Source organism: Microcebus murinus, chromosome 6 (genome assembly GCF_040939455.1).
Source record: "Microcebus murinus isolate Inina chromosome 6, M.murinus_Inina_mat1.0, whole genome shotgun sequence".
Lineage (NCBI taxonomy): Eukaryota > Metazoa > Chordata > Mammalia > Primates > Cheirogaleidae > Microcebus > Microcebus murinus.
This window is the reverse complement of record NC_134109.1, coordinates 112,433,986-112,446,677: the sequence shown is the minus strand read 5'-3', so window position 1 is coordinate 112,446,677 and position 12,692 is coordinate 112,433,986. Positions and strand designations below refer to the sequence as shown.

At 40.6% G+C, this 12,692-nt stretch overlaps 1 protein-coding gene across 2 annotated transcripts in view; it reads right to left on the bottom strand.

Annotated features, from left to right (window-relative positions):
- Positions 1-12,692, bottom strand: part of SKIC8 (SKI8 subunit of superkiller complex) — a 21,880-nt gene extending 9,188 nt beyond the window's left edge. Inside the window, exons 1-7 of one of the 2 annotated variants that reach the window (XM_012739416.3) lie at positions 12,598-12,692; positions 8,523-8,573; positions 7,659-7,686; positions 6,019-6,124; positions 5,542-5,714; positions 533-681; positions 201-294 (exon numbers count right to left, since the gene is read on the bottom strand). In XM_012739416.3, coding sequence (XP_012594870.1) covers positions 201-294; positions 533-681; positions 5,542-5,714; positions 6,019-6,124; positions 7,659-7,686; positions 8,523-8,534 — 562 coding nt within the window. In that variant the 5' untranslated portion in view covers positions 8,535-8,573; positions 12,598-12,692. Of the gene's footprint in view, positions 1-200; positions 295-532; positions 682-5,541; positions 5,715-6,018; positions 6,125-7,658; positions 7,687-8,522; positions 8,574-12,467; positions 12,487-12,597 lie in introns of those variants that run through there. The other variant, XM_012739418.3, reaches the window with a different exon arrangement.

Here is a 12,692-nt window from a genome sequence, read left to right as displayed (position 1 = left end):
CTGTTATAAGAACTAATATTGTCTAGGTTAAAACTACAGTGACAAGACTAAAACCTGGATATATTTCAATTTTCCAACTGAAACTGATGGTATTTTATAAATCTAATGCTAATTTGTCATTTAATGGCATTTTAATTAAATAATAATTCTTCCTTTGTGATCTGATAATCAATTTGCAAAAATATGATGATGAACTCTACCTTCCAGTGTATGCAGAAGTTTTCCAGTTGCAATATCAAAAATATTGATGATTCCATCTATGGCTCCACTGGCCAGATATTTCCCATCAGGACTCTGTTCAGAGAACATATGGAAAAATGGGCACTTTGAGACTCCACATTGTTAAGCTATCCCTATCAAACACAAGCAAGTCTCCTGCTGGCTATAAGTCTAACAGGATGGCTGGCAAAGCACACCAGCAAGACAGTGGCTGCTCAAGCAACCCAATGAGGAATCTGTGCCGAGGACTGAAACAGGCTGGAAGGGTAAACTGAAAGAATCAGAAAGAGAAAAGAGAGCAATGTTTCCTTACATATGCAATACTAAGAATGAATTTTCCTCTTGTGTCCAAAGAATATTCCTTTTTCCCACTTTCCACACCAAAAATGTTCACTTTCCCCACATGAGTTCCTGTGGCCAGATACTGGGAATCAGGAGAAAAGGCCAAAGTCCAAGCATCCACTAAACAGAAAAATGAAGGAAAAAAAATAGTGAGAACAGATTTGACCTTAATTTTAATAACTAAAGTTTTATCAAAAGATACATTTTTTCAATTGAATAAATGGTGTCCTGACTCAGAAAACTGTGTTGTAAAGATGCTAGTTCTTTACCAGGTTTAAATTTAGTTTAAGGGCTTCTTAAATTTTTAATGAAAATAGGACAAACCAAGTGTTAATAAGGATATGAAGAAACCAGAACCGGCCGGGCGAGGTGGCTCACGCCTGTAATCCTAGCACTCTGGGAGGCCGAGGTGGGCAGACTGCTCAAGGTCAGGAGTTTGAAACCAGCCTGAGCAAGAGTGAGACCCTGTCTCTACTATAAATAGAAAGAAATTAATTGGTCAACTAATATATATACAAAAAATTAGCCGGGCATGGTGGCACATGCCTGTAGTCCCAGCTACTCGGGAGGCTGAGGCAGTAGGATCACTTGGGCCCAGGAGTTTGAGGTTGCTGTGAGCTAGGCTGACGCCATGGCACTCACTCTAGCCTGGGCAACAAAGTGAGACCCTGTCTCAAAAAAAAAAAAAAAGAAAGAAAGAAACCAGAACCCTCATGCACTGGTGGGAATGTAAAATAGTACAGCCATTTTAAAAACCAGTTTACCAATTTCTGAAGAGAAGACACATACTTACAATAATTTCCAGCAATTCCACTCCTAGGTAGTTACCCAAAAGAAATGAAAACATATGCCCACTCACTCTTTATTCGTAAGAGCCCAAAACTAGAAACAATCCAAATGTCCATTAACTGGTGAATGGATAAACCAAATGAGGTAAGTCCTTACAATGGAATACTATTCAGCAATAAAAAGGAACAAATCCATGTTCAGAACATGAATGAACCTCAAAAACATTAAAGAAAAAGACAAATATAATTCCACTTATATGAAATTTTTCAAAACTATAGAGACAGAAAGAGTGGTTCTTGGTTCAGTGATTGCCTGAGGCTGAGAGTAGGAGCAGGGATTGACCACAAGTGGGCAGGAGGGAAACTTCTAGGGCATAGAGGTATTCTAAAACTGAATTCGGGAGATGGCTACACACCTGTAGAAACCTACTCAGTTAACTGTATTTTTAAATGAATGAGTTTCATAATGCAAGTATAGAGGTGAAATTTTACCTCAACTAAACTATAAATAAATGATGTACCAGAAATACTCTTACATAAAACTATAATATGACAAAGTATTTGCCACAATTTAACTCAGAATGTGGAACCGTTTAAAAAAATCAATTAGTTTTTAAGTCACACTGCACATTGCAGTTAATTTCAAGAGTTCTATTCAAATGTTATTTATGCACCACAGTGCTTCTTTGGCCAAAATGTAAAGGTCTCCAGACTCAAGTGCGGCCTTGAGTAAGCATAAGTACTGTATCCGTCTTTCTAGACCATCGATGGTATTTTAGCATTTCTTTCCTCAGTTACATGAGACCCTTCAGAGGCAATCCTTCAGAGTTTTAAGAGTTGGGTCAGAGCCTAGAGGCCAAGGAACATTCTTCTAGTTTCCACTACCTGCCTGGGTTGTTCTACCCAAGCCCACTCGTATATGGGGACAATTTCAAAGTCCTGCCCCCCTCACACCTGCCTAAGAACAGTGCTTGTTAGATCCAAGGGAAAGAAGAACCTTCCTAAGTCACCTTCCTCATTCCTGGGACAGGACTCAGCAGTCAGGACTGTTGGCCTGCCCTGCCCTTCTCAGCTCACGGGACAGTGAAAAAGAGGAGAGGCCTCTGTGAGCTTTTTCATGGTAGGCAAAGGCTCTAGCACACAAGGGTCACCACCACATCCAGGCTATTTTTTTAAAATAAAATTCTCTTGAAAATTTTCACACACATATTCTAAGTAACAAATCATTTAACTTTGTTACTTTACTTAGGAAATGTTTTAAAAATGAAATTTACTTTAAAATTGCTCAGTTAACCAACAAGACCTAAAAAATCTTTTATCGACCTCCCAAATAGCTGGTTTTTAATATCTTTATTCCTAAATGATAGTAGCATTTATTCTAACAGAATTATGTTTTCTTATTCCTATTATAATTAGCCATTTACATGAATAATAGTTGGCAGAAAAACCTCTTTTTTTTTTTTTTTTTTGAGACAGAGTCTCACTCTGTCACCTGGGCTAGAATGTACTGGTAATGTACTGGCTTCATCATAGCTCACTGCAACCTCACACTCCTGGGCTCAACGGATCCTCCTGCTTCAGCCTCCCAAATAGCTGGGACTATAGGCATATGCCACTATGCCTGGCTAATTTTTTGTAGAGCCAGGGTCTTTCTCTTGTTCAAGCTGGTCTTCAACTCCTAGCGTCAATCAATCCTCCAGCCTCGGACTTCTGGAGTGCCAGGATTACAGGCATGAGTCAGCATACCTGGCCAGAAAACCTGATCTTTATTCCTCAAAGTTTAATAAAACACTTCTAAATTATTTTTAGATTTCCCTATGAATTATTTTGCAACACAGAACTTTTAGTACCAAATATCCTTATGCTATAGAAGGAACAATTTTTATTCCTCAATTAAACCTTGCAATCTAAGATTTTAATGTATGCATAACAAATATTTATTTTAATCAGTTGTACCTCATCATTTAAAAAGTTATTTTTCTTTACCTTTGGGCATCTTCAGCCACCCAACATGGAGGAGACTCATATTCCCACCTTTGTTCTTCTTCATGATCAGCTGCTGGAAAGCTACAGCCGGGCTGGGCTACCAAATGCAGGATCCTCTCCTTCATCTTCACTTTCTTCTACTTCCTCACTTTCTTCTCCAGGACCTGGGATTTTCTCTCTTCTCTTTTTGTCTACCTTTTGCAGTGGTTTACATTCTCCATGCATATTTTCAAGACTCATATAACTTAAGTATCCATTTCCCCTACATTCACTAGACCTAGACTCATCAAAGGAGTTTTACCTTCAAATGAATTGAGCTGCTCTTTAGCAGCCAATAGCAATGCTTGCTTTTGTTACTTGACCAAACGACTATTGTTTAATGGCCTGGTCTAGTTTCATGCAGAGTCCTATCCAAAAAGAAAGTAAATCCAACCCATTTATTCCCCTCAGTATCTTTTTCTTTCATAATAGTAAACTTTACAGCTTTGCACACTTGGAGAATATCCAGTATAAGGTAGGTTTGTCAGGGAAGGAGAACTGACAGACACACTATCCTTTTACTTGGAACCAATCTAGAACCGGTTCTTCAGTTGCTGTGTGTCCAGGGCCACAACCATGCAGTGGCCAAAGCGTTACGGGTCCTGGGGGGCTTAAGTGTCTGAGATTAAAAAAAAGCAGCAAGAGATATGCCTCTTCCTCCTCTCTTTTTAAGATGCTCTTTATATATCAGAGTCTTAATAAACTTTGCAGATGGTTTGCAAGTCTTCTACATATAAGTAATGTAAATAGGATAAGGGCATATACAAAGACAAACATCCAGGAAGTCAGAGTGTGTGAGTAGCTTTTTCCTAATACATATCCCAGCCTACACACTCTGAAAACTGATTCAGTGGATCCAAAATATAGGATGGGCATGCATATTTTTAAAAAAGTGCTAGTAGTAAGCATCATAGACAAGGAATACTGCTTCTGAGGGGAAATGCACTCAGTTTTCAGACAACCCAATATAGAAATAGCCTAGGATGGGCCAGGCACAGTGGCTCATGCCTATAATCCTAGCACTCTGGGAGGCCGAGGCAGGAAGACCACTTGAGGTCAGGCGTTCGAGACCAGCCTCAACAAGAGCGAGACTTCATCTCTACTAAAAATAGAAAAAATCAGTCAGTCAACTAAAATAGAAATAATTAGCCAAGCGCAGTGGCTTATGCCTGTAGGCCCAACTACTCGAGAGGCTGAGGCAGGAGGATCACTTGAGTCCAGGAGTTTGAGGCTGCTGTGAGCTAGGCTGACGCCATGGCACTCACTCACATGGCACTCACTCTAGCCTAGGTAAGCATAACTGGTGGGAGGCAAATCCAGCTGAAGCATCAATCAAGGCAATTATGTTAATGAAGCATCTAAGCAGCTCTTCTCTCAATCAACCCACAAAGGGGTGTGCCAGAGAGACACCAGGCTATCTGCCCTCTAGCAGTCACACCCATTCTGGCAGAATAGGCTCTGCAGGTGAATGCTATGTAGTCATCTGTATGTCGTACTGCTTGTTCCACAAAAATCCAGGCCACCGACATCAAATTCCACCACCTCAGATGTTTATCAAGGCTAATGGACAAGATTATGCTGTCCTACAGTACTTAAAACAAAAAAAATCAATGAATTTGAATTTGTTTCTTAAAAAGTTCCCTATCTATCACATACTATAAATCAAACCCTTTAAGTATAATTAGTAGAGATTACCATGATACAAATACATGAGGACACAGTGCTTTATGCCTTAAGCTTTTATAAGGCAGTGAATGTATCAATTCAGAACATGGCAAACAGAGAACCTCTGGACCATCCAAATATAGGTCCACAATTCCAAACCAGCAATTCTAAAATCCAAAAGCTCTGAAAACTGTGAGTTTTTTCATAGGTTTACTACCAAAATTCATTTGGCAGCAAAACCTGACCTGAACTGACATAAGGCTATTTATAGCCTATATTTATCACACTTAGTATAAATTCTTATGTTTAGTTGTAGAGATTAGTGTTTGATTACAGTGCTATTCCAGCCCCACTGAAGGTATTATGTAATATACAGTTCATGTATCTATATCACCCCTTTCAAATTCAAAAAATTCTCAACTGTAAAATACATCTATCCCTAAGGGTTTTAGAAAAGGGATCATGAACCTCTATTTTTCTCCCCTAAAAGTAAAACTCTTACCAGGTCCTGCATCTATAGACTTTATCTGTTTGCCGTTTTCCAAGTCCCAGAGCCGAATATGAGCATCAAGAGAACTGGATGCAGCAATGGGCAGGGTGTGGCTGATGTCCACAGACACCACCCCCAGCTGATGTCCCTCCAGACTCCATTGTAGGTCCAGCCTCTCATCACGCCTTCAACAGGGGACAGAGAAATGGATTTCTTCACACACAACACACTGTACCTGGCATCTGTAATTCTGGGTCCTTGTGACTATGCATTACCAATGGTCTATGAAATACAGAGTCAGAGAATTGATAAACTATAAAACAGCAAATGTTACCAGGTTTTTACTTTGGGACTTTTTTATATCATCATATTGCTATTGCTTTCTTGACTAGAAAAAATTAACACTTCCCTAATTGTGACTTGAGAGCCCACCAGCAAAACCCTTGTCCCCAATTTCCCAAATCTATATGTTAAGGAAGAGGTGCTCACCATTTCCAGACCTTCACCAGGTCATCCAGGGATCCTGAGACCACTGTCTCAGAGTTTTCCTTCTTGTTTGTCCCCCAGGCAACTGACCAAATGGCATCATCATGGGCTAGAATGGAAATGCTTCATTTATAAAGTTTTCATGTATGCAACTTCCAAATTTAATGTGGTAAAATGAAGCTGAAATATTGTTCAATAATTGTGAGGTAACATCCACTCATATCTTCTTTACTATTTACAAGCACTTTCCCATACAGCTTTTATTGGAATTGTGGAGGCACGTATAAAAACTGGATGTTCTGAAGAAGCACGTTTACCAGGTGGGAAGGCAGTACCAAAATAAGCCAGGTCTTCGGACTTCAAATCCAACATCCTTTCCTTTAAAGCAGTCTGGAAAGCTATCACTTGGATAAAACAAGTAAAACCAGTGGGGAACGTCCCCTCCCTCCCAAAAAAAACCTAAACTTGGTGAGAGACACACCTTAGAGATCTTCAGAAATCTGTGCTGTTTACAGTAGACAGTTCAACCAAAGGTCTAAAAACAAATACCTAATATAGTCTCTATACATAAGTTGCCTTTTACCAAAAGTAACTTTGTCATGCTTAATGGACCAGTTATTACAACAACCCTATGAAGAAGGTACCATTAATATCATCCTCATTTTATAGACAAAGAATCAGAGCTTTAGAGAAGCCTAGTATGATAGCTCACCCAAAGTCACAAAGCTAAGAAGCGGCACAGCTAGGATTCAAATCCAATCTCTCAATTAACCTTAAATCTAAGTTTGCAAACAGCATGTTTGGTGGGCCATGCTGTTGGGTCTGCAGACGTAGTGTGCTTATAAAAATATGACAAGTACACATGAAGGCTTTATCCATGTCTGGCAGCAATTATCCAGGGCTACCTTTCCAAAGTATGAATATAATGACATTACACTTAAACAGCTATGAGTTACATATAGTGAGTCATGGCTTTAATTACAATCGCCACCTGACCCCAGCCTGCTAACATGCCACCTGGATGGCATTAGCTACATACGAGGTAGTTGACTGGCATGTCCATTAGCTTAGCAGTCACGTATACTAAGTAACTTGGAAGAATGCTTTTGGCTTAAACTTCAGATGACCCAAATGGTAGCTACTTAGAGTAGAAGAGCTTTTATTAGGCATTCCACAAATTCCTCAGGCCTCCCCTAACTCATCTAGTCTAAGATGTGTGAGTAGTTCATGCATAAACACTACTCCTGGTTGTAAGTGAAGGACTCTATATAAAGACCCCAAGGCAAGTTGCAAGTTCAGGGCCAGGCTCAAGTTCACCTCCCCAGATGAGCTGGTATTAACAGACTTCTGAGGCTCAAAGAATTTTATCTTCCGTTGGCAGCTGGGAAGTTCAGTTATGTCTTCCTCAGGTGAGAAAGCTTTCCTGAGCCTGGAGTTCTCCAATCTATCATATGACTCCTGCTGCTTCTCCGCAGTAATAGTTAGTTGTTCAGGTTTTTTGTTTGTTTTTAAGTGTATTTGTTTTCACCTGCCTCTGCCAATCTTCTGCATCATTAGTTGGGAACTGCATTATAAAAATCTTAAAGAAACCAGGTACAACAGTTTTTCACAGATGAATTTGTTTAAACAGGCAGACTACTTACCTTGCTCTTGTTTGAAGAGAATGCTGTACTAAAAAGGAACAGAAGCCACATTAAACCAATGGTCAGATTTCAGATATCCCACATCCCCTCCCCTACCACACTCCCCCCAAGAAGATATGGTCATATAGTGTTAGCTACTTCCTCTGCTGTCACTCTGACCATCCTGCAAGCTCCTTGATTCCCACTTTATGCAAGATTTGCACAGTCATACCAGAAAAAAATTCTTTAAGAAACTGATACTTTCTCCTTCTCTACTACTACCCACCTCCAACAGGAGACTAATAAATTATGTTTTCTTTTTCTGCTCTGATGACCAGGAAGCTCAGAGTCCAGTTTGTAGCTTAATTTTTGCAGTTGTATAAGACAATGCAGCCTGCATAATAACCTGTTAACTTTGTCCTAATCTTATTACATTTTCTTTGTAGTTGTAGAGACAACAGGGTCTTCCTGTGTTATCCAGGCTGGTCTTGAACTCCTGGCCTCAAGCAATCCTACCGCCTCCTCAGCCTCCCAAAGTGCTGAGATTACAGGCATGAGCCACCCTTCCTGGCCCTAATCTTATTATAGAGATATGTTTTCCCTGTTCTATCTTCTGTTCTCATCTTTGTTTTGGTGTACAAAGTCTTTTAAGTTTCCTCAATCCCCCTCTAAACTGTGGTAAAGACTTAAACTAATCCTCCTTTTAGTGTCAAGCATTTTACTAGTGCCACCTAATTTTGTTGTGACTAGGTGCCCAGGGTCACCTAGCTCTTTAGGAACAGAGCAAGAATTAGATGCTAGTTTCTTGACTACACACCCAGACAACCTACTGGACTTGAATTTGCCAGAGATCAAATGATATTTTCCCCCTAACCTAAGACTTACCTGGTTGGTCATTTCCTTAACCAAGGATGAAGAGTAAAAGGCCAGACAGCTCTGTGGAAACAACACCAGGGTTTTAGTAAGGGGGTGTCATCAGGACAGAGGGGGCTACAGGTGATTCCCTTGACCAAGAAAATAAGACAACCCTTCTTTATGGAGTTGTTCTGACACCTTTCTATAGATCAGTCTCTCAAGCCCCCTTCACAAGCCCTACTAGGTAGTGTGGTCTTCTTTTCACCTTTGAACCTAAAGACCCAACTACCACCTACTCCTATCCCATAATTTCTTTTCCCCAAGTCTGACCACAGAGAGTGACCAGTCACTGTCCCTTGCTGCTCTTTAGAGAAACAAAACTATACCCTCTTTTAATTTTAAATTGTACTAAAAACTCAACAACCAATATAGGGGAGTCCAAAGATATCCAAGTTCTTATACACAGAGGTCTCAACCAAAAATGCCTTTAAGAGACAATAGGGGCCGGGCGCTGTGGCTCACGCCTGTAATCTTAGCACTCTGGGAGGCCGAGGCAGGATTGCTCAAGGTCAGGAGTTCAAAACCAGCCTGAGCAAGAGCGAGACCCCATCTCTACTATAAATAGAAAGAAATTAATTGGCCAACTAATATATATACAAAAAATTAGCCGGTCATGGTGGCGCATGCCTGTAGTCCCAGCTACTTGGGAGGCTGAGGCAGAAGGCTCTCTTGAGTCCAGGAGTTTGAGATTGCTGTGAGCTAGGCTGACGCCACGGCACTCACTCTAGCCTGGGCAACAAAGTGAGACTCTGTCTCAAAAAAAAAAAAAAAAAGAGACAATAGGCATATAAACAAGAGCAGGGACTGGAAGGAGACACATGTCTCCCAAAAGGCATCAAAGTCTTCAAGGACTTAGCTCAGCTAAACATAGACCTAACTTACTTTAAGAATAGATTCCCAGCCTGAGGAAGAGTGAGACTCCTGTCTCTACTAAAAAAAATAGAAAGAAATTAGCAGGACAACTAAAAATATATAGAAAAAATTGGCCGGGCATAGTGACACATGCCTGTAGTCCCAGCTACTCGTGAGGCTGAGGTAGAATGATCACTTGAGCCCAGGAGTTTGAGGTTGCTGTGAGCTAGGCTGACACCATGGCACTCTAGCCCGGGCAACAGAGTGAGATTCTGACTCAAAAAAAAAGAATAGATTTAATTTCTCAAACTACATTAAGGGTTCTTATTTTTTGTGTGTGCCACAGACCCCTTTAGCAGCCATTTAAAACCTATAAACCCCTTCTCAGAACATCTTTAAATACAGAAAATACATAGCATTAGAAAGGAAACCAAGTATAGTAGATTCTCATTATTCACAGCAATTATGTCCTATAAAGTTGCCACAAACACCAACTTATCAAATAGTGAATCATCACTTCTCAAGGAAACACAGAGTTAGGTTCCTGAAAACCTCTGGGCACACTTTTGTTAACTGATCAATACATAACCATGTTTTATGTTTCTTTCTCTTTAAAGGCACTTTACTGAATATACATTAGTAATCATTAATATTAAACTCATGCCTAAACAAAGCTTATCTAACACATATTTTCTCCATAAGACACATCACAGCCTTCTTGCACTTAGGAACACTAGTCAACACTTCAGCAGCATGTTTGGGGGCTATCTTACTTAAACAATGGAATCACCAACAAAAAACACAAAAATGCAAAAAGTGTGGCACTAAAGACTACAAAAAGGGCTGAAAAAAGAAGGCAGAGTGTTGCCTTGTTTCACTTCGGCTGAGAACATGCATATCAGGAGACTTAAAATTTTCACCACCTTGCACATGGCCTGCAAAGACGACAAAAGTGCTGCAAGTACTGATTTGGGGGCTACAAATAAATTTTAGTGAGTAGGTAAATTCACAAATACTGAATCCACAAATAATGAGGACAGACTGTGTGTTGAAATTTTATCAAAATACAAAATCTAAATTTGTGAAAGCATGTACTTATTAACATTATTATATAAGATCTAGCATCCAAGCTAATAACTACCTTAATCTCAAAGTTGTAAGGAGCTTAACCGATGTCCTGAGATATTAAAATAACTGTAATTTCTATTCATTACAAAGTCACATTGTTCATACTGTGGTTTGTTGCCTATATTCATAATAGAAGAAAATGCTAAATTTCAGTTAGAGGTTAGGGAACACAAAGATGCAATTTTTCTTCTCATCTGAGTTTATGGTCCCCCAGTTCTACCCATGGGCAGTTTAACAGCTAAAGCATCCAAGTTCCAGATATGTGCTTTAAATATGCAAGCCTAAAAAATTGCCTATAGTTTTCCAAAAAATCAGAAAAACAAATGATTTCTAAATAATCCTTGCCTATGAAGATGTCACTCAGGTTGTACTGTTTTATTCATTTGTGACCCAAGAACAGGGTTCTGCCCAGAGTAGGAAAGACAGGAAGAAGCTCAAGTCCATTTTGCTAAAAGGGCATTCAACCTCTGCTTAAGCACAGTCCTCTGCCTGGTGAAGCACCAGCTTGTCTTTTTCCCTGCCAATCTGGGCCTTACATTTAGCAATAGAGACAAACAAAAAAAAGTAGGAAGTCTTGCAAGAAGTCAACTTTCAAAATGCCAGTCTCCCCAGGACAAGTGTGTGATTCTATCAATGAATATACGTTTGAGAATGTACTATGAATTAGGTCGTTTTAAGCGCTACACGCAGATTAGATCACTGAACCCTCATAACCCTATTTAGTAAATACAGTAAGTAGTCGCCCCCGTTATCTGAGGTTTCACTTTCCATGGTTTCAGTTACCAGAGGTCAACTGTAGTCCCAAAATAGATGAGTACAGTATAATAAGACATTTTGAGAGAGACCACATTCACATAACTTTTTTCAGAATATTGTCCTAACTGTTCCATTTTATTATTACATGTTGTTTTTAATTTCTTACTGTGCCTGAGTACAGTACAATCAGATACTGAGTGAAAGATCACATTCGTATAACTTTTGTTACAGTATAGTTATAATTGTTCCATTTTATCAGTTATTAATATCTTACTGTGCCCAACTTATAAATTAAACTTCAGCATAGATATCTATGTATCATATAGGAAAAAACACAATACAGATGTTCCAGGGCTTACAATAAGGCTATTTCCCAATAAACTCATGTAAAGTTGAAAAATTTAGGTCAAACCATCCTAAGTCAGGGGCCTTATTTATATATTCGGTTCAGTTCTATCCAAGGTTTTATGCATCCACCGCGGGTGGGGGTGTCTTGGAATGCATACTTTGTGGATAAAGGGAACTACTTACTGTATTCTTATTATCAGCTCCACCGTCCTAATAAGAAAACTGAGGCTTACAGAGGTTAAGGAAGCTTCCCCAAGGTTAGTCTGACACTAGAAGGCAGATGCGAGCTATACTATAGGCCATCAAGATACATTACCTCTCACTCCGCTGTCTTATCTCATGAAGTTAATTTCATAGGTAAGAGACCTCAGGGCCCTCTTTTGCCACCTCCTCTCTTTAGAAAACTTTCCCCTATTTGTCCCAGGCAGAATTCATTGTTTGTTACTCAGTGTTTCCAATGAACACTACAGATGCCTCTATTAAAATACTCAGGCAAGTCAATAATCCACAGTACTACGTGATACTTTTAGTAAAGCAAACCAAGCCTCTGCGTGCACCTGTCCAGTGACCCCGAGCTCGATACCTAAGGAGACAGCGTGGCCCACTATTAGAAAACTTCGGTTAAGACAGTCTTCCCATCTACGGAAAAATGACCTCCCCCTAGAGAATGCAGCCTTAATCTCGGGGCTGCACAGAACATTCTCAGGATGCAAAAGCCCACCTACAGGCCTTCCCTCTCCCCTCAGGCCCGGCACACTGAGGGCAACCAAGGTAAATGCAGTCATGGAAGCCACCCTCCGGCCCCGCGGCCTGCGGCATCCCCAAACAAACCTGCTTACAGGCAGCCTCGGGCCCCCCCTAGCCCACCGCCCTCGGGCCCCCTTAGCCCACCCGCCCTCTGGCCCCGGCCGTCAGCGGCCCCAACGAACACCGGCCCCAACGGCCGGGCGCCGCAACTCACCGGGAAACCGCCAGGATGCACGTCGGACGCCGGGCCGGGCGCGACTGCGACGCGCCCAGATGAACTAACGAAGGGGGCGGGGCATCTTGCCGGCC